The 22,172-nt window shown below is 41.3% G+C and overlaps 1 protein-coding gene across 18 annotated transcripts in view; it reads left to right on the top strand.

Moving 5' to 3' along the window:
- Dgki (diacylglycerol kinase iota) overlaps nt 1-22,172 on the top strand; it is a 450,953-nt gene that overhangs the window by 313,609 nt on the left and 115,172 nt on the right. For all 18 annotated transcript variants that reach the window (XM_052721132.1, XM_052721146.1, XM_052721144.1 and 15 more), the window contains one exon: nt 11,795-11,895. In XM_052721132.1, the coding sequence (XP_052577092.1) occupies nt 11,795-11,895 (101 nt within the window). The remainder of the gene's footprint in view (nt 1-11,794; nt 11,896-22,172) is intronic.

Raw genomic sequence — 22,172 nt, 5'->3', positions numbered from 1 at the left:
AATTGCCCTTTCATGTATTTTCAGAATTCATTACATGGGTTCAGAGTGAGGTTGTTGGCCTGTCTCCAGAATCATTTTCTGTAAAATAAAGTAGCTGAACAAGAGATGCTTTCAATTTAGTTCAAATATGAACTCCTAAGACAGAATGGTTGTTGTAAGACAACCATGAAATGGCTTCAGACTGTAAATGGAAAGGGAAGGAGTCATTCTGATCATCTCCATGAACAACAGATTTATTTGTAAACAGATTCTCCACCCAGAAGAGAAGTCTATAGGATGTTATCACTGTAGTTACAGCATTTGAGAACAAAAGAGCCATGGTTCACCTTTTACTCCAGCACTGTACTGCTAGATAATGTCTTCCGACACAGTTAGCAGCAAGAACATATCAAGAACAGTTTGTTTTGATCAGTTCAAGAGCCTGTTTTTGTTGGGTTGCATTGCTGACATGGTGATGAACTTCCAGGCACATTTCACTTGCAAGAGAGTTTGAGTTTAATTACACTAATTCGGTTGAGTTTTCCTGGTCTGTAATAACACCCTGAGACACTTGCATAAAATGAAAAGAGCATGTATTTTACAAGGCGTAAGAAGGGAAAAAGGCTGGGTGATTCATCTGCACTGAGCATTCAAGACTTTGGCAAGCAATTGTGAACCTGAAGCAAAGAACTAAGTCAAAACAAAGAAGAGAAAACATTAGTTCCCAACTAGTCAAGATAAAGTAAATTTCTAGAAATTTCTTTGATAGCTAGATTTTTTTAAGTTTATAAATATGATTATAAAATACTTTGTGGGTCAGTGAGATGGCCTAGTGGCTACAGGCACTCCCTGCCTTGCGTGCCTGATGACCTGAGTTCACTCCCTGGAACCCATATAAGGTAGACAAGAGAAATGATTGCACAAAATTGTCATCTAACTTCCACACACATGCTGTGGCACACATGCTGTGGCACACATGCCTGAACACACATCATGCATACAAACCCAATAATACATAAGTACATAAATAAATAAATAAATTCCAAGCATACATATTTATGTGTACTGCTAAGCCATTTAAAAAAAATGTTTCTTATGTAGTGTTTAAGTTAATTTTATTGGTTTTATTAGTTACTTTTTTCGTTGCTTTAGCCAAATGCCTCACCAGAGGGAAGGTTTACTCTGGCTCAAGAGTTGAGGGCACAGCCTAGCATGGTGAGGAAGGCCTGGTGCCTAGAACACTTGTCAAGGTGTGGTTGGAGGAGTGCCAGGCTGTTTGCTCACATCCTGGCAGATTGAAAACAAAAAGAAGAACACCAGCAGTCACCTGGCTTCCTCCTTTCCCAGTTTTATTGAGATTTGTCTCTGGTCATGGGCGGTTGTCACCCACTTTACAGGAGACCTCCTTTCTCAGTCCTGTCTGGAATTACCTTCACAGACATACCCAGAGGCTGGGTATCTCTTAGGTGATTCTGAAGCCAGTACAACGGACAGTGAAGATTACTCATCACATCTGGCCAGTGCTGACTTCTTATTTTCTTCATCTAGAATAAAGCAGGGACTGTTCTCCTGATCAAGTCTCTTTCCCAGGAAAGCAAGTCTAATGCATGATTTTCAGTGTCTCATTTCAATAGGGACATGCACTGGAGTGCACACATCCCAAGGTTCCTGACCCAGTGGGCTTAAAGCATAGCTGTAGGAGTCACTCTTTTATTAGTATAGCAAAAATTTCAAGGCACAGAGTAACTTTCTAAAGAAAGGAATTTTGGTTTTTTATTTTTAACTCATAGCTTTAGAGGCTAACTGTTGAAACAGCATGACATGGGCTTCTGTGAGGGCTTGCCTGGGCTGCATTGCTTCATGCAGATGGAAGTATCATATGCAAGAGTGAATGAGAGGTCACTTCACCAAACATGAAAGGCCAAGGAGCCTGGAGTCCCATGATCCCTCCTAATACCAGTGCCCTTAACTGACCTGTAACTACTCCTGTTGTGGCCATACTCTATTTTCTGGAGGAATAACATGTTGCAGTAGTTACTGATTTTTGCTCTGTTATTGCTTCATGTTTCTTGACCATTGCTTTTATTACTTTGATGGACTATTTTTAGTCATAAACAAACAAACATTAATTCTTTATCTCATCTCCCTGTGCAGAATTAAGTCCCTGTGCTTCTAACCTATCAGGCCAAAGTCATTTTCACATTAAGAAACAAATCCATGAAATAGAGGGTTCCTGGTTACTAAAAAGTGTCTTAGGATTCTAGGATAAAATGTTGCATTGTACCTTGAGCATTCTTGTATGCTCAAGGTACATTACACAATGAAGATGTCCTGATGTAACCCAATACCACACATGATGAATATACACCAATAGAAATTAAAATCAAAGCTTTGTAATAATCACAATAAAAATAAATGGTTTGTATATGAAATAAATGTTGCAACATAAGTATGGCAATTTATTTTGTCTGATTTTCTTGGTACATTCATTCAAATAACACTATTCAGTTCACCCAAGGACTCTGAGAGTTTGGAAGCGGGGCATACATGCCTGTGTTTGTAAGCTTAGTACCAGCGCTCTTCCTGTCACGTGTGAAAGGCCACACATCTTCTTCTGTGAAATGACATTTTTTTAAAGCTGTGCAAATCACAGAACTTCCCCCATACCCCTCTCCAACAAAAGAAACTCAATTTGTCATCTGTGAACACAATTTAACAGGATAATAAAACAGTCTGGGATTGTAAACCCATGTGAAGCTTTCTAGACAGCAAATATGTGTGAGATCTTTGTTTGTTAAACAGACATTGAGTCCTGACATAGAAAATGTCTGTCACAGGAGAGCTAAGTCATCCTGATGGCTTGTGAGTCACATTATGTCTCTCTGGCTCCATCCCAGGAACTCCTTGTTCTTATGATTCTCCCTCGAGTCAGAACAACAAAGTAACATTCCCTGCTATTGTGGGCTACAGTCCTAAAAGTACCTCAAACCAGCATTTTATCCTAGAATCCTAAGACACTTTTTAGTAACCAGGAACCCTCTATTTCATGGATTTGTTTCTTAATGTGAAAATGACTTTGGCCTGATAGGTTAGAAGCACAGGGACTTAATTCTGCCCTTGCTTCAGTTTCCACTGTTATTACGTTATTTTTATTGTGATTATTACAAAGCTTTGATTTTAATTTCTATTGGTGTATATTCATCGTGTGTGGTATTGGGTTACATCAGGACATCTTCATTGTGTAATGTACCTTGAGCATACAAGTATATAATGTGTTATTCTCAACTGCTCTTCATCCCAGCTATTCAAATCTACAGAACTTTATTACAAAACAAAACAAAACAAAAAAACAGGAATGTTCTTTCTCCATCGAAATCCCACATGTCCTCATTTCTGGTGTGTTTCCTCTTCTTTGCCTCCCATCATGGCATTTTCTCAGTGTTCATGCTCTTTGAGCATGGAGCATTATTTGGCCTTGTGAGGCAGGGACTTGGAGACATTTTTCCTTGAAGGTTGTCATCTTTAATTGCCAGCATAGCAAATATCAGGGCCAAGAGATTCCACCTCCCCATGAGAATTAAATGTGTAGATGGTGTCTGATTACAGGTAGAGATTCTTCTCCATTTACATGATAGCTGTTAACATGTTAAAAGCTTATCGTATATTGCGAGAGACAGAAGCACAGCTGTAGGTGATTTCCTGACCCCAAAGTGCTCATGATTTAACAGGTGGGAGGACGTGAAATCATCTTGTCCTGGTCATGCTTGCATTCCAAACAATGGGCAATGGGAAGGTGTTTTTAGCTGCAGGGAGCTTCTCTGGGCTCAGGGTGATAGTGGTATCTTGGTCTGTGGTAGGTGTAGTGGAAGGATTAGAGAAGCACGGACATTAGAAAGATGCTTACAAGAGAAGGAGAGGCACAAGAGAGGAAAGAGGACTTATTGGAGGCTTAGGTGGGAAGTCAGAAGACAGCTTCCAACAGAAATTCAAGAGAAAAGGAAGTTCTGGGAGGAGAGTTAACCATTGCGGAATGCTGCCTGATTGTGAGTTAGGGTGAGAACTGAGGATGGACTCAGCATGCAGAAATGGAGAGGAAGGAGGAGGTGAGAAAAAGACAGCATGAACTTGTGGAAAGGAAGCTCTAGTTTGGCAGTCAGCCGTTCTATAGCCTCCAAAATCAATATGACTCTGGTTTGCGTGTGGTGCAGGTGTGGTTTGCGTGTGGTGCAGGTGTGGCGGTTTGGTGTGGTGCAGAGTTTGGATTGGGGCATGGTGCAGATGTGGGGTGGCTGCACACAAAGCTATTGGAGTTGACTGACTGGATAGTAGCAATGATGACATTCGGGGCTGCAGGGAGAAGCAGCTGATTGGGAGCCTTTGATGTATTGATCAAGGCTGTTGGCCCTTCACATCCTCAAGGGAGAAATAATGAAACCTGGCAGCTGCTTTCCAGTGTCATGGAGTAAAGCCATTGCTGTCCCTCCCCTTTGCCTCCTTCCATGACATGAATACAAACTTGGTAAAGCATGTAAGGAACAGTTACCACACAGATATTTCATTCTGTAACAGATTCATTTAACACACAGTTTCAAAGGATAGAAACTGACTACAGATTTCTGAAGAAGTATGGAATTACAACACACACTTGAAGGTCTATAGGAAATATACAAATTAAATTTTATTCCATAAAAGTGTCTGGATATTTGGAAAGAAGAGTAAAAAAAATTCTCTGATATGTTTGCACTTGTTTGGCATTAAACCTGTGATTGATTCTCTCAGTGACTTAAAACATATTATATACCAAAGCACTATTAGGATGGCCAATATAGAAATGATAGAGAGGGAGATTTGGACTCTTTGGAGAGAATTTTCACCTGCTTAGAATGATCTGAACAAAAACTGGGTCACTTCCATCTAGCATCTTATTCCTGGATGAAGATCATGCCCACATTGAGTCACCATTTGAAGATTCCATCATAGGAAACATAGCATCATATGGAACAATGAACATTGAATTAGGTAAGATCTAAGATACCTCTCAACTCCAATGCTTCCATGATCTTACAGGAAGATCTAGAGGGATCGCTGTTCTATCAATCCATCTGTATGTTGGCAGAGTACTCCAGTCCTTTTACAAGCAGGAGTTGTAGTGATGGGGAACTGTCCTTCAAATAAAATGAACAGCCTGAGGCAGAGGAGATGGCCCAGCAGTCAAGATCAGTTTTGTACAAGCATGATACAAGTTCAAATCCCTGGCACTCATGTAAAAATTCAGGTGTAAGCACACATGTGTCTGTAATGCTAGTTCAGTGAAGGGGCAGATGCTGGAGACCATAAGAGCTGGCTGGCAGCTTAGTTCCAAGTGTCTGAGTGGAATAGGCAGAGTCTTATAGATCAGGCATCTGGTGTCCACTTCTGGCCTCTGTGATGCACCCTGGACACACACCAGCACATATAGCCTGCTGTCTTAGCTTGGGTTACTATTGTTCCAATGAAATAATGACCAAAAAGTCATTTGGGGAAGGAAGGGTTTATTTGGTTTATATGTCCATATTGCTGTTCGTTATTGAGGGAAGTAAGGACAGGGACTCAAATAGGGCAGGAACCTGGAGGTGGGAGCTGGTGCAGAGGCCATGGAGGGGTGCTGCTTACTGGCTTGCTTAGTCTGCTTTCTTATGAACCCAGGACCAACATCCCAGGGGTGGCTCCACCCACAATGACCTGGGCCTTCCAACATCAATCACTAATTAAGAAAATACTCTACAGGCTTGCTTGCAGCCCAGTCTTAGGGAGGCATTTTCTTAATTGAGGTTCCCTCGTCTCAGATGACTTTAGTATGTGTCAAGTTGACATAGATCTACCCAGCACACCCTCGTACAGAAGAATGAATAACCTATGAAGAATTCTGCAGTAACATATCTGATATGGGATCACATGACAACCCAACACTAATATAATTTTTGTATTATTCTTAATGAGATTCAAAAACTTCTGCACAATTTTAGATTCCTCAGGCATCGTTCACTTCTCTGGACAAAAGATAATGGAAGATGAGTATTCTGTATGAATTTGGGAGGTGTCAAAATTCCATTTTAAATCTCTGCTCAGAAACCTTGATTCAAATTGGTTTTATTGTAGAAGCCTTCTTGGGTGCATCTGTATTTAGGTTATTTTCAGTGTCAGTTGAAGAATACCCAAAGGAAAATTTCAGCAATTTCTAGAAAATTCCTGAAGGAAGCTATTGATTATAATTGTGTTTAAATAAAGCCCAGCTTGGCAGCTGATGTAAAGAATTGGTGGTAGTTGTTCTAGACTCCTTGTAGTTTAACTGAACACCATGAATCCTGAGGAGGACTGTTTGCTTTTAGGTAAGAAGTTCTAGTTCTCGGTTCTCTTTTAATCTATGTGGATCCCACTAGAGATACAGTGATAGGTGGGAAAAGTTTAACTCTGCATGGATTTACCTCCAGCAATGGATGGTGATCAGACAGAACACAGAAATGGACAGCCATGTCAGATTTGTGTCTGGGGTTTGCAAAGAGAGAGCCAACTGGAAAGTCACTCCAGTGCCAACCTGTGCTCAAGCCTCATGGCCATAGGCAGTTCAGGAGAACTCATACATATTTACTGGAAATGTGGGAAGGTGGCACTATAGGTGCTGGAATTGCAAAAAGGAAGTGACTCATTCCTGCTAGGATTTTTACACTAATAATTAGTATTTTAATTACAGACCCTTCATAACCTAAGGACTAGTTGAAAGACTTCTATTAGAGATTAGTTAGACCACCAGGCATGGTGGTGCACACCTTTAGTCCCAGCACTCAGGAGGCAGAGGCAGACAAATCTCTGAGTTCAAGGCCTGTGTGGTCTATAGAGTGAGTTCCAAGGCATCAGGGGCCATACAAAGAAACCCTGTCTCAAAAACAAAACAAAACAAACAAAAAAGATTAGTTAGAAACACACTTTGTTGTACCTAGATTATGCTCAAGTAGAACCTTGTATTTATTTACATGGGTTGAAAGAATTTAAGGAATTTCCTTTGTATTGTTAAGTCAAGCCCGAAGGTAGAAAAAAGACAGGGTTGTGATGGTTTTCTGTCTTAGTAAAAAAAACCAACCCTCTTTGTGATTCTGCATAAAAGGGGTGTATCTTGCAATGAGACATCTGAGAAATGCTAAATAAAACAGGAGATTCATAAGGTATAGCATGTAGGATGATTATATAACTCTAAGGGTCCTGTCTGCAACATGAATTAAGATCTACATTATTAACATCTTTGGATAAAATTTCTTGCAAACATTCACTCTCTCTAATTGTATTTCTAGTCAACAGACTTTTATCGTGCTAAGGTTTGCTGTCTGGTAATCAGAGCCACCTCTGGGGAGGCAGCTCAGTAGAGGAACACTTGCCTTGTGTGCAAGAAACCCTGAATTTAGTTCAATTCATAGGAACACAGAGAGAGAGAGAGAGAGAGAGAGAGAGGAGAGAGAGGAGAGAGGAGAGAGGAGAGAGAGATACAGACAGACAGACAGATTGCCACCAGCATTTATGAAGGAACAGAGAGTAGTGAGAACCAGGTGCAAGTGAATGGCACTGAATACCCAGGGAGTTGTTGCAATGGATGGCGGTCCTTCCCTTCCAAACTTACAAGGCAACAACTGTGTGCTATGTGGCTAAGAGAAACTACTGTCTAGAGATTGTTGAAAACCCATGTGTGAACTAATGAGAGATGATTACCCTGTGACTTTTGAGGAAGTACTCCTGGGAGCATTTGAGAGTTAAGTCCAGAATCATGAACTGTATAAGGATGCAGAAGAAATTAGTGAAAAATTGACAATCCCGCCTCAATAGAAAGAGCAGCTCACAGATTTCTGGATCTCTTCTAGGAAACTCAGGGTCTCCTGGAAGTCAGGTTTAGACCTCTTGATACAATGCCTAAGTCAATATAGGTTGCTTGTTGTAGATGTTGGCATGGAGACAAATTTCTTTATACTCAAGTGAGGAGTCTCTTCTGTGCTCTGTTAACTTCCTTAGCAAAATGTAATTTTAGAAAACTAATGCAGGGCTATTCCCCAGACTCCAGGGAACAGCTCTGTTGTCCTCCACCTTCAGTCAGCCAGTAATGGGACACTAATATAATGTGACATAGGAATAAAATTGAATTGCTTGGCTTTCACTTAATTTCAGTGCACTTTCTGTCCCCTGTGTTTTAGCTGTCCAGTTCCTTGCCTTTAGCTGGCTTCATGACAAACCAAATGGGAGAAGATCCATGAATGTGGAATGTCACGACACCAGCCAAGAGAAACAGTGTCCCCAGGAACCTTGTTAGAAATGTCGAGGGAGGTTCTTGTATTAGTTCCAAATTTCTCCCTGGGTCTGGAAGTAGCAGATGCTAGGGTTAGGCAGAATCTTGTTTAGGAGAGAAATGGGGAGGGTAATTATCAGAATGATATTAGCAAATACCTGTTTGACACTTGGATTGTACTAGGCACTTTCCCAAGGTGTGTCACATGCACTGACCCATTCTGTTCTCATATTGTGCCTATGAGGTTGATCCTGTTGTCATCGTCTTTCTTAGGAGGAGACTGTATCACAGGTTAACCAGGAGGTGGAAGAACTGCTTCAGATTCAGTCAGGCTGCTTTGGAGCCCAGTGTCTCCCAGCAGTTGGCTATGTTGCCCCTGCCACCCACCTACTTCTTAGACAAGGGTCGAGAGTGATTGAAAGAGGGTTTCCGTGCTCTGATGCCTTAAAACATATCGATGGGCGCCAGTTAAGTTAACATTTTTTAAAGGTTTTAAGTCACATTTAATAGGAAGCAAAACATGGGATAGCTTAAGGCTTGGTTTAAGAGAGTTCCTATTGCTGTGTGTTGTACGTGGTTGTAAGAAGATGGGAGCTGAAAGCGAGAGGAGGAAGGAAGCAAAGAGGAGTCGATGCTGGTGAGTGACACAATCCTGGAGAAGAAATGAAGTGAGATGTCAATTACTTGGTATCTGGAAAATTCGATTCAAATATTAGGTCCTATTGTGTGATCATAGTGAGCTTTGAGGAAGTTTGGAGCCCGGTGTTTCTGGAGGCAGCATTGTGTGGGGTGGAACCAGAGGGCAACGTGAGAAGTCAGGAGATGGAAGTGGACAGAGAGGAAACAGGCTCTGTTGGGTCTGAGATGGTCGTTACACATGGAAGTGGACAGAAGGACTGGCCAGCAGTTCTCTGAATTCTGTCTACACTTGGCAACTGCTTCTCTAACGCGGTCACTCTTCTTGCCTTTAACCACCAGAGGCAGCTAGAGATGAGTGGTATTTGATCCACTGTTATCTTAGAGAGTGTTTACCCAGAACTCACTCTACCCTGTACTCTGTGCCTGCCATCACAGACTGTGAAGAACCGTAGTCTTCTAGGGCTTCAGCTTTCTTCTGATCTGCTCAGTTTGTGGGGGAAAATTGCCAGTTACAATCTATGAAGATTACTTGGGTAGGCTTGGGAATTAAAAGATGACACCCCTTGATATGGGGATAAGCACTTGATATGAAACAAGTGTGATTACTCCTAATCAGTTCTTTCTACTTACTTACATCTAGCACCGGACATTCTTTACCATGATCATTACTTTTCCTCTTGTGTGGAGTTATCACTTATTTTTAGATTGATATGCTTTTTAAATAGCTATATTATTTCTTTAAGAATAATAATATTCAATACAAATTAACCTCAATCTGTAATTTAGTGACAGCCACTTGAAATCACTTACTGAACTTTTATGCAGACATTTCTTTTATATCCACAAACTTCTAAGTCCCAGAATTTACATGCAGGAATTTAGACATCTCTCTCTCTCTCTCTCTCTCTCTCTCTCTCTCTCTCTCTCTCTCTCTCTCATACACACACACACACACACACACACATACACACACACACACACACACAGAGTTTTCTATGACTTCTAAAATTGTACTTTAAAGTATGTGGTAGACAGACTTCCCTTTAAATAAATATAGATCTGTGCATCCATTTATAATATCTGTCTCATGTTTTCTTGCTAGGATGTGCCATAGTTCACTTAACAAACCTATGTAAATTGTTTACTGACAAATAAATCCCTCTTGGCACCAGGTAGAAATCAGCTGGCCAGGCTAAACCATATTATGACTTTACTATCTTGTGCATGGACTCTTGGTATTTATCTATAGCTTCATGGTCTCAGCTCCTCAGAGGGATATCATATAGGAGGAAGATCACAATGAAGAATGTGGGGTTCATATCTCTGCCTCTACCTCTGCACTATAGAGTTATATGACTTTAAAATCACTTTATATTTGGAAGTCACAGTTTTATCTATTGGTGAAGTGATGCTTGTAGGCATATGATACTAAGGTCTTGTTTACTGAATTGTAGCTCTACCATCAAACTAGTTCTCTGCTCTTCCTGTCATCACTAACATACTCATGTCAACTTTGTTATCCTGTGCTTCTACCATGGCCAGCACAATGCCAGTAGATTGGGCACTCAGCGGTCGTACTTTGAGTGATGGGCCAGGCAGCCATCACATCTGTCTCAAGGCTTGCTTGTATGGTTTTGTATAAAACAGTGAACCTCATAAATGTCTACCCATTACCCTCTTTAGAATTTGTGTACTTATATACTTATATTTGAAATACTTTAAATCTCTTCCTCTCTCTTATTAGCAATGCTTATTACCATTTACTATAAAAAACAACTAAGCGGCCGGGCGGTGGTGGCGCACGCCTTTAATCCCAGCACTCGGGAGGCAGAGCCAGGCGGATCTCTGTGAGTTCGAGGCCAGCCTGGACTACCAAGTGAGTTCCAGGAAAGGCGCAAAGCTACACAGAGAAACCCTGTCTCGAAAAACAAAAAACAAACAAACAAAAAAAAAAACAACTAAGCAGCAATCTTGTGTTTGAGAAAGTTCTTTCGACCAATGAAATTGAAAGATGCTCATAGACCAAAAGGAATATATTGATCCACACTGGAAGTGATAAATATTAAGTTTTTTTCCACTCAACTTGGGCCTAGGATTAAATCACTTTGAAGATGTGACTTAAGACAAATTAGGGAATCTAGGAGGGTAAACAAGATGCTTCCTGTTTAATTAATTAATTCTCACCCTAGGCTAACTTGAATGAGTTAGCTCTTTGAGCATGAATTATGTGCCTCATTTCAGGGCACCTTTCAGGCAGTGTCAATTACAACATGCCTTGATTGAGTGGTACTTTCAAAGACTCTTCAGTAGGATGAGAACTCTCAACCTTGGTCCTTCCTATGTACTCTAGATGCCTCGTTTGTATTTTTAAATGCATTTTTAAAAAATTTCTTTTGAGGTAAGGCCATCATTAACCAGTTTTGACTATTATGGACATATTTACTAGTATTCTGTAGCTCCAACATGTTTCTCATTATTTTTCATTACTTGTGTCTAGCTTACTAGACAGAACAAAATGCATGATGTTATTTAATTTTTTGACAAATTAATAGCCAATATTACATAGGGATATTCCACAGAACCTTTTGTTCCTAGTCCAGTGTTCTTTCCTGAATTTTGGGTACACTAGGTTTCTAGAAAATGATTCTTCAAATAATTTTTGTGTCCCAGTAAACAGGATGTATTTCTGGTTTATACATAAACCTTTTCTTTTAACCCACAGGAGGTGCAGTTGCCCCTAGTCTCTCCAGAACCCTGACTCTTAGTTCTGCTCTCATTCTCTTCTCTCTCTCTCTCTCTCTCTCTCTCTCTCTCTCTCTCTCTCTCTCTCTCTCTCCCACTATATCTGACCACTTGGTTCTTGTCTTGCAGTCCCCAGTCTGTCCCAGATCGCCTGAGGATCCGAGTGAACAAAATCAGTTTACAAGACTATGAAGGACTCCACTATGACAAAGAGAAACTCCGGGAAGCCTGTAAGTTACCAGCACCTAAGGGACTTCATGGGATGAGTCTCTTCAGTCTCAGCTTGTGGTGGGTTTTTGATGGGTAGATTCATTAGACTTCATATCCAAAAATGTGGTTGGAGAAGGGAAGAGGGAAGTGCAGGTAACACGGAAGCTTCTGGTGATGCTATATGGGCCACAGAAAATGGGAACAGTGAAGAAAAACAGTGAAACTAGGCATTCTGATACATGTGCCCTTGGGTTAGGCACCTCTCAAGTCTCAACTTTATCTAAAATTGGAAATGCAGAAGGTTGACACAGAAACAGCTAGGAACTTTTGAGCCACCACAATCTCTTCTTGAAGTTTGCCTCATAAGATGCTTCCAGCGTGTTCTGGATCATGAGCAGTTACCCGGGAAGGTGCATCCGTTCCTTCATCTCCTATGTTGTTGTAGAACATCATATCAAGGACCATGACCTTGGAATGCTGAGGTGATAGGGCGATTCCTTGATTGTGAGGGGGTACTGTTTCTGAAGCTGTAATTTGAGTCAACCTATGAATTATCTGTCAGTGTTTACCTTTCTTTTATATCCTTGAGTGCACAGCTAGTTGTTCATTTATGTCACCAAATGGTACTTATTGGCTATTGTTTATATTCTGATCACCATTTTAGATCAGTTTCTACACCCTAATTGATGTTTAGAGGTTATTGAGTAAAATAGATAAGAAATTGCTATTGTGAGTGCTTCAGATATTAAGGTTCTGGGTTCCCTCTTACTTGTGGGGACCAGTAGTCAGATGCAATAAGATGGGGTAAGGCATATAATCCTCAAGAATACAGACATGAGTATCTCTGGAAAGAAAGGACTCAGTAGATCCCAGGCTTCCTCAAGCCCAGTGTTGATTGGCTCACGGTGGCCCTAACTGGAAGCACAGAAGAGACCACTAGTTGAAATGGGGGGAAATGGTGCTGGGGACAAAGGTTGCAAAGCGTCCCTGGGGGAGTGGCTTCCAGATTCTGCGTCCTTGACAGTGAGCTGCCACAGGCTTTGGCAAATGGAAACCCTGAACCCAAGGAGGGTCTTTCTATTGGGTGTAAGGGTTTCTAGGATCTGCAGGGGGCAGTGAGCAAGGGTCCTTTTCCTGGTGGGTCCTTCACTGAGCCTGCTGGGAAGATCTGTGGGGAGTCTGCCTCACTTCTCTCAGTTGCTGTCTGCTTCAGCAAGCATCCTCTTCTAGAGACATTGATTCCTTGAGTTTCCTCTCAGTCTCCCGCTCTGTCCCTGGCTCTCATTTTCTTTGGCGGGAAAGTATGAACCACAGGGCAGAAGTGGTTCACTGAACCTCTGCATCTCTTCCTTTTGTTAAGAATTCATTATGGATTATGTTTTCTAATATAAATGAGTTATAAGTGACAGACTAGTACGAAGTCTGATTTAAGCCACTGACAGACGATCGTGCACTTGTATGATGAGGTATAGCCACAGATGAATTAAATAGAAACCGCTCAGAAAGAGCAATGTTACCTGCTTCCCTTTTTCATGATTCCAAACTAATAGCTTCAAATTATTAAAAACAGTAAGAGATAATGAATCTCAAGTAATGTTTTACAGCTTACCGTCCACTCTGAAGAAGCTGGCTGGGGGTGGGATACATTTGAAGAGCTTTGAGGCTTATCTGTAACTTCCAATTATCTATTTGATCTTCTCTGGGCCTCTATCTATCTCTCCCCATTGCTGCTGGAGGTAATTGTGATTTGAGTTTTTCCAGGAAGATGACATTTCCTGGCAAGTGCTTTCTTGACTCATCCTATCTGAAATGATAAAACTTCCATCTGAGCAAACTTCTTAAATTGGGAACAGTAACTTGGCATAAGCACAGGACAGATAAATTCAGCAGTATCTTTGGAACCCAAGAGAATGAATAAACTCCTAAAGGGGACCAGAAAGGAAGTATATTAAAGATCTGAGTCTGAAAAAAATTGATTGAAAGTAAAAGTTGCTAAGTTAGTCATTCTACTTTTAATAAATGGTGGTGATGCTTACAAGCTGTGGGTGCATAGGGAAGCTTAGCTTTTGAGGTTATGGATTTGCTGACCCTTGCTCTTTTGCCTGGGTTTACCTTGCAGCCAACTACAGAGCCATAGAATGGCTGACAGAGCTCGAGCTGAGTATGAATAAAAGCTAGTTCAAGTTCATATGTGATATGCATGCCAAAACACACATTATTTCAGAAGCATTAATTAAATGAAGTTCCCGAAACACGTCTAGATAAAAGGGTCCCCACAAATGTACTCTGACCTGCATTCTGGAAGAACAAAGGAACTAAGTCCACCCAGGAGATTCATTTATTGTCAACAAAGTCTCAGCTTGAGCAATGGTATCATACTGGGTTTAAAAACATTAGTGCCCTTTCTTGATGACGTGATCAAGTGATTTGCCTGGGCAGTGTGGGATGCTTGCCGTCACTATCTAGTTGATTCTTGTTCATGTGTCTGGATGGTTGTTCATATTAGATTACAAGCTTGGGTATTTGTTGTCTAACTAAGCCCTGCTCCCACCTGCAACTCAGGGCTCCCTGGTAATACAACATGGCAGCCCTTTTATTGTTCTGCTTATTACAACAGACAGAAATACACCCTCACTGTTTGAGACACATGTCTCCCTTCTGTTAAGCGCCATCTCCTCTGGGGAACCTATTCCTAATATACCAGATAGGGTATATAAATGCTCAACAGTCTCCTTCCCAGCACGTGTTGATAAATATAATTGCTACTTAAAATGCAGTCTCTTCACTGGTTATGATTTATCAGTTCTCAGGGTAAAGGTGATGCTTTTCAAGAGAGGAAGAGGCAGTGTAAAGGAAAGGTTCCATCAAATCTCTTAAAGTGACAATAGAAAATCACTTCCACCAACTGAGTGAGGTATGCAAATGAGTCACTAATAAAGCACAGATGTAATTACACAGTCCGTGCAATGGAGAAGCAGCTTTTGACAGTTACGATTCTAGCTACAAAAGAGACTTAACTGGACATACAGTTCAATGTACAGAATAATTTGAGTGAGGCCAAAGTTTACCTATCTCCCACCAGCTGATTATACTCTACTTTTGATACAAGCTAATGCCACACTTTTTTATTTTGTAAGCAAACATAGCCTTTATTTGTCATTTATACTGCAAAAAACCCTTAGGGAAAATGAGACAAGCTTTCTGGGGAGTGTAGACCCCTGACTCAGGGTACTGTGTGTTGTGTAGGGAGCTGCCACTTTTGCCTGGTGACAAGAATCCTACAGACATTGGTAGGAAAAGGGGGGTAAAGACACAAGGTGGCAGGAAAAGGCTGGATTCAAGCCAATCTGAAGGGAATCCTAGAGTTTGGTACTAAAGGGATGTGAGCAAGGGTGAGGCTCTGTGTGAGAAGGTCTCTTCCCACCATCTGTGGAGTTTCTGTTGGAAACTGTAAAATGGAAAACTGTGACCATGTACAGGGAATAGGACAAAGGTCCAGGGAGTCCACCTGTACAAGTGACTGTAGAGTAAGAGTAGCAGATTTAGGAAAAGCACTGACTGAAAGCCACCTTTAAGGAAGGAGCCTCACTGGGAGGGAGTCTTATGACCAAGAGGAGCATGGCTGGGCTTGAGGTGGGGAAGCATGAGAATGGCATGTCATGTTTGACATAGCATTGATGGGACTTGACATGGGAGCACATTAGAGACATGAAAACGTTAGGGAAAGTTACTTCTGTGGAGAGGAAGGTGGAGGACCAGAGAAGTTCCTGGAATACAGGGGATATTGTGACTCTTGCACCTGTTTTTTTCCCCCACTGAGATCTATATGTTCACATCAGGGCTTGTTGGTTCTATATCTCAAGAGAAAATTGGCAGGGATGTGTGGTGTGGTTTCTGCAGGCTGCAAATCTGACCTCTTAGAAGGACCAGTATCTTAAAGTGGCAGGTCCATGTTCTAACATTCATAGCATTTACACAACACACACACACACACACACACACACACACACGCACGCACACACACACACACACACACACACACACACACACACATACACACGAGAGAGAGAGAGAGAGAGAGAGAGAGAGAGAGAGAGAGAGAGAGAGAGAGAGATTCACTCACACAGAGGGGGTAGATACAGGCATGATTTTATAGGAAAGGAAAGTCAAGGAGGAGATGTAGGGGATGATGGATGTCAAACCCGAGTCTCTGGCTTTTGAGCTGAGCTGGGGTACAGTAGGATGGGGCGAAGCCTCCTTGTATCAGAGGGTGCTGTAAGGTGTAGGTCTCTGCAGCAAAGGCTGGCATTCAGGTTCTGTACCAGGAAGACATTGTCCATGTAAGTCCATGTAGTATGTTGAACAATAGTCTGAGTAAATTGAAGTATCATGCAGACTACAAGGGACCTACAGATCGAAGAATCAAAATGATTAAGTAATATTTATTGGAAGAGGTCAGAAAGTCCGTGAAGAGCTTTAGAATTAATTTTGAATTGAATTTATTAAGAGGAAGGGATGGGGTCAATAGAAGAGTTAATGACAACAGGTGCCCTGAAGGGTGTGTTTTTGGTATTTAAGGTAAGTTAGGAGAGGCAGTGGGAAGGACATCAGAGAGTTAAGATGGGTTTTAGTAGAGTTGTTATGGATGTCCCATGGAGCAGTGCGGAGTTTCTTCCCATCACAAGAATTTTAAGTCACATACAGGGGATGGTAGAGTAGGTTGTCCATTAAAAGGACTAAGATAACTCAGTAAGTCTGGCTTTGGACTTGTAACATTCTAACTCTCCAAATTCATTGACGTCAGTTAGAGTTCTAACAACATAGGTGTGGCTTCATTTTGCAACCTTCTTTTATAGTTAGTTTTTCCACTGGCCAAGCATTACATTTTGGACATGTGGTAAGTATTATCATATGGCCAGCATGGCTGGTAGCTTCTCCTAGAATCAGATAATGATGTGTCTAGGATAATCAGGTAGGCAAATCTTCAGGAGAGACAGAAATGATTACCATAGCCATGAAAAAAGAAACTCGGGATCCTGAATTGCTACGACAATTCACGGGAGTCTAAAATACAACTGAAGTCAGTTTGGGCCCAATAAAAACAAAGATAGGAGGAGAGGTAACATTTGTTGTATATCAAATGCACTGTTAAGAAATTTTTATCTGCATCATTTCAGGATAATTGATGCTATGCGGATGCCTAGTGTATCACGCATGCTTCCTCAGTATATTGGTTCAGACTAATGTTATCAGGACCACACTCCAATTAGAGCATTTAGGTATCTGCACTAATGGAATTTTCTTGGTAAGTGAGTTAAAGGAGAATGCCAGGAATGTTTGTGTTTGAATCTCAGTTGCAACCTTGGCAAAGTAATTGAATTTTCCTGATGATCAAATCTCTCATCTTCAAAATGAGAATGTAATTGCAGCCTCACAGAGTGCAGGGGGTTAAATGTATAATCGTGTATATAAAGCCCCCGGTGCTGAACTTGGCACATCACCATGCTGGGCAAATCTGCAAATGTGGGTGCTGTGAGGTGAGGCTCCTATTAAAGAGCTTCACTGCCAGTCATCACATTACCCATGAGTCTGCAGGGCCATGAAGCAGGGTCAGGGGTTAGTCTGACCTCAGGCAAACTGTACAGCCCACCACCCTCCAACTCACTTTCTCACCTTTGAGAACAGCCTGGAAGACACTGATATAGTCATCCTATAGCAGTTTGGCTTTAGGACCCCTAGCCTTCCTTACTAAAACCCACAGCTTTGGTCATCTTAGTAACAGGACTTATATTTGCTCGTGGTCTGGGCATCTCTTTCCCATATGCTTTAGATCATTTGACAATTTGACACCAAATACAGGGCAAACACTATATAGATAATTATTATAATGAATTTTAACCAGAGTATCGCTAAGAAAAACATCTCTACAAGTTCACACATCAAAAGATCAATCTGGGGAGTTAAATGATGTGAAGTTTTCCCCTGCAGGGGATTGTTTAACTGCTGTGGCTTGGAAATATTTGAGTTCTCCAAACAGGAACCCTCAGATATGGGAGTATAGAGTCACAGAACTTATGAAATGAATATCTATCTATCTATCTATCTATCTATGTGTGTTTTGGGGGTGTGAATTTATTGTAATGACTTACAGGCTACAGTCCAACAATGGCTAGTTCTGAATGGAAAGTTCAAGAACCTAGTAGCTGCTCAGTCTCACAAGGCAAGGGCAAGCAGGCAAAGAAGAAGGAACCCTTCCTCTTCCATTGTCCTTATATAGACTTCTGGCAGAAGGCATGGCCAGATTAAAAGTGTGTCTTCCAGCCTCAAGGCCTGGATTAAAGTTGTGTGTCTTTCAGCCTCAAGATCTGGATCACAAGTGTGCCCTCCATTTCTGGATTATAGTTTACTCCAGATATAGTCAAACTGAAGCTGACAGCCAAGAATAGCCATCCTAGGGGGCAACCTTATCATGACAAGATGACAGGAAGAAAGTGTAACTCTACTCATTCAAGTTGCGTTTATTACATGTGCCTGAATGGCAGTGTGCTGGGATGGTAAAATGCTTAAGCCCCTAAAGCACTGTGCTCATATGTGATCATCTGACCAGATAACCACAATTTCTCTTCCACATCTCTGAGTTCAGTCTCCTAGGTGCATCACCTGGCATCCCTCTCTGAAATTTTAAATTTTATTTATTAATTTTATTTTTAAATTACCATTTAAAGTAACGGGCTTCCTTACAGCATTTTCAGACAAAGCTACTTTTGATGGACTCCCCCTGCTACCCATTTCTGTCCCTCATCCCCCTTCTCCCATGCTGTGCCTGTACTCTTCCGTCTCTGGTACTCAGCCTTCCACATTTACAGTATTTGTGCTCTGTTGACCTGCCCATGACCCCATCTCTCAAAGTCCTGCCCCCGTGCCACATGCCTCTTTCTACTTTCACGTCCTTTTTTTCACATTTCCACATTAATATGCACGCATAAAAGATAGAAGTTCGCATCTTTATATGAGAGGGAACACGAAGTATTTGTTTTCTTGGGCCTGAGTTACTTTATCAGTTCAGTATTTTCCAATTCCATCAAGTCTCTTACAAGTTTTATGAACTTTTTACTCAAGAATGATTTGAGATTCATAAAGTTGCCAAGACCACAAGTAGTCCCAACTTTCTATTACCACAATACATTTCCCAAGGATTAGTGCTTTATTGTTATTAACTCTTAGACTTCCTGTTCCAGGGTCCAACCTAGGGTACTACCTCTACTGAGTCTGGCATGTCTACCCAGTCTCCTCTTCAGTGTTATGGTTTCTTAGACCCACTTCGAGTGAGCTTGAGGAGACTGGGATGATGTTTGGTGGCATATCCTCTAATCTGGTTTTCCAAGTTGTTTTACTCAGTTTGAACAGAATAATGAGTTATGGAAAGAGTACCTACCACAGGCCCATTATCTTAGGACTTCCCTGATAACTACATGGCATCCCTGATGATGGTATTTCTGGTAGCTTTCATTGCTAAACTTGATGACAAAATGGCTGAGGAAACCACTTAGGCTAGGAGGGCTTGTTTGACTCTTGGGTTCAGAGGTATCAATCTATGGTTGGCTGATCCACTGCCTTCGGTTCATGCTGGGGCAGTATATTGTGTCAGAGTGAGGTGGGTCAGAGCCACTTACTTTGTGGAATCCAGAAAGCCAGTGACGAGAAGAATCCAGAGACAAACATACCTTTCATAGATATACTAAGGAAGACATTCTTTCAGCCAAGTCCATTCAGCTATGAATGCATCAAGTGATTAAACCATACAAAGACAGAGAGAGCCTCATGATGCAGTTACCTCCTAGTAGCACTACCAATGGGGGCGGGGGGGGGGGGCGGCGTCCAGCCTCAGCGCAGTCACCTTGGTGGATAAGGGCCTTCATATCCGAGCCATAGTATTTGATTTGGCAGCATTTGCCATCACTACTATTTTTATTTAATATTTCCTCCTTTTACTGAAAATAGATTTTTTTTCCTCACATACTATATTCTGATTACAGTTTCTTCTCCCTCTACTCCTCCCAGTTCTCCCCACTTTCCCTCCCATCTGGGTCCAGGGTCCACTCCCTTTCTGTCTCTCATTAGAGAACAAACAGGCTTCTAAGGAATAATGATAAAATATAATATAATAAATAAAAGAAAAATGAACACATCAGAATTGGACAAAACAAACAAGCAGAAGAAAGAGGACCCAAGAGAAAGCACAAGAAACAGAGACCCACTCGTTCTCATGCTCAGGAGTCTGATAAGAACACTAAACTGGAAGCTATGATATATGCACAAAGAACCTGATGCAGACTGGCGCAGGCCCTGTGCATGCTACCTTAGTCTCTGTGAGTTCCTATGAGCTTTGCTTGTGTTGACTTAGAGAGCCTGGTTTCCTTGGTGTTCTCCATCCCCTTGGCTCTTACACTCTTTCTGCCTCCTCTTCTTCAGGGTTTCCTGAGCCCTAAGGGGGATTTGATGGAGACATCCTCACTTTGTGAGTAATGTCTGGTTGTGGCCTCTGTATTTGTTCCCATCTGCTGCAGGAGGAAGTTTTTCTGATGATCATGGAGCAAGGCACTGATCTATGATACAGTTTAGCAGAATATTATTAGTCTTTCTTTTTCTTGTTTTTAGAATGGTAGTATCTGGTTTGATCCTAGGTCTCTGAACTATCTAGTCTCAGGTTCTTGGTTACCCAGTCAGTTACTCCCATCTCGTGGAGTGAGCCTCAAGTCAAATCAGATAAGGGAGTCACTAAGTCTGAGCCACATTTAAAAGGGGGAGAAAAAAGGATGGATGGATCCCTGGAGTGTTCATTGTTTCAACTTGCCGTGTTTGACTGTGGTTGAATTCAGTATGCTAAACCGGCAGAGTAAGTCAATCATCATGTATTTATGCTTTCGACAACTTCTTACTTGCATCAGTGTCCCACGTACCGTCCTGGGCTTTGACAGATAAGACAAAGACATCTCACGGGACAGTATAAGCCATTCAATGTGATAGGGGATTTGCAGTTCAGAGCACACATCCAGAGAGGTTCTGTGTTCTTGTGTCCCAGAACGAGTAATTGAAGAGAGACACATAATTGAGGCAGAGGCAGAGACAGTTTGTCAGGAGGTAACACACTGCTAAGAGGTAGGAAGCAGCCTGAGGCAGAGAGGCCACCTCAGTGCTCTCACTATACCACACAGTATGGGCTTTCTGGCTTATGTTTGTAGCGCTGGCTTTTCATAGTATTCTCTCTCTATAATGAGTAGCTCTGCATACAATTCATGTATCTTGTATCTCATTAGCATCTTAAATTTCCACCAAGGGTGTACATTTTAATATTATAATGAGACATAAGTTACTATCTGGAGTACCAGTGGCACCAGCTGGCTTAAGTCCCTCAGCCTGGGCATTTCCTGTTTTCTTTCCCAACTTTTTTTCCTATGCTAATTTCATAAGGCTGTCAAGGTATGATTCTCTGACCTACCCTCCAGTATCTCGATTGAGTTCTGACTGTAAGTAAACATTGTTTGAAAAATGAAACAAAACAAAACAGAAATATTCTGGGAATTGTTTTTCTTTTTCTGTCTGTTTTAAGGAGTGGGTGAGCTAAGGAGACAATGAGTACCTATTTCCTGTCAAGCATCCTATAAATAGTGAATGAAAGAGATAAACTATATTAGTACAAGAATGAGAAAAACAACTCTCACTTCAAGCCATGCGATTATGGTAATGACTGATCTTTAGACTTCAGTTTCAGTATCACCTGAATGAGTGATTGAGTATTTCTTGTACAGAATATAATACAATCAAAGTCTAGAAATTGCATTAGACTTGAAAGTTTTTCCTCTGAGGTATTTTCTTGGTGTATTTTCAAAGCTCCATAGAATATGAGTATTAACAAATTGTGTAAGTCTATTCTGTTTCAAGATTTTTCAAAAAGATATGTGGTTTTTTTTTCTATCAACAGCTTTATCTAAATTTAGTCCCCCCCCCCCCTCACTTAACGCGTTGACAATAGAGCTGGTCAGTAGAGATTAGCTCTTATTTGATGAAGGTCGGCATTCAATTTGAAATCTGTCAGAGAGTTAAAGGATTCCAGCATCGGCTACGAGTCGTCGTCCATGCCTTCCCATGGCCACAAATGGCCATTTCCCCGGAGTTCTGTGCTCAGTTTCCTTCACTGCCATCCTTTACCTTTGACTGTACATTATATTTATTATTCGAGTTTAAAGTGAGGTGTTGATATGAATACTCTAGTTTAAGGCATATTGTGCTATTGCTT

Source organism: Peromyscus californicus, unplaced genomic scaffold, assembly GCF_007827085.1.
Source record: "Peromyscus californicus insignis strain IS unplaced genomic scaffold, ASM782708v3 Scaffold_6__1_contigs__length_162567912, whole genome shotgun sequence".
In the NCBI taxonomy this organism is placed as follows: domain Eukaryota; kingdom Metazoa; phylum Chordata; class Mammalia; order Rodentia; family Cricetidae; genus Peromyscus; species Peromyscus californicus.
The sequence above is the reverse complement of the archived record's forward strand: the minus strand, read 5'-3'. Positions and strand labels throughout refer to the sequence as shown.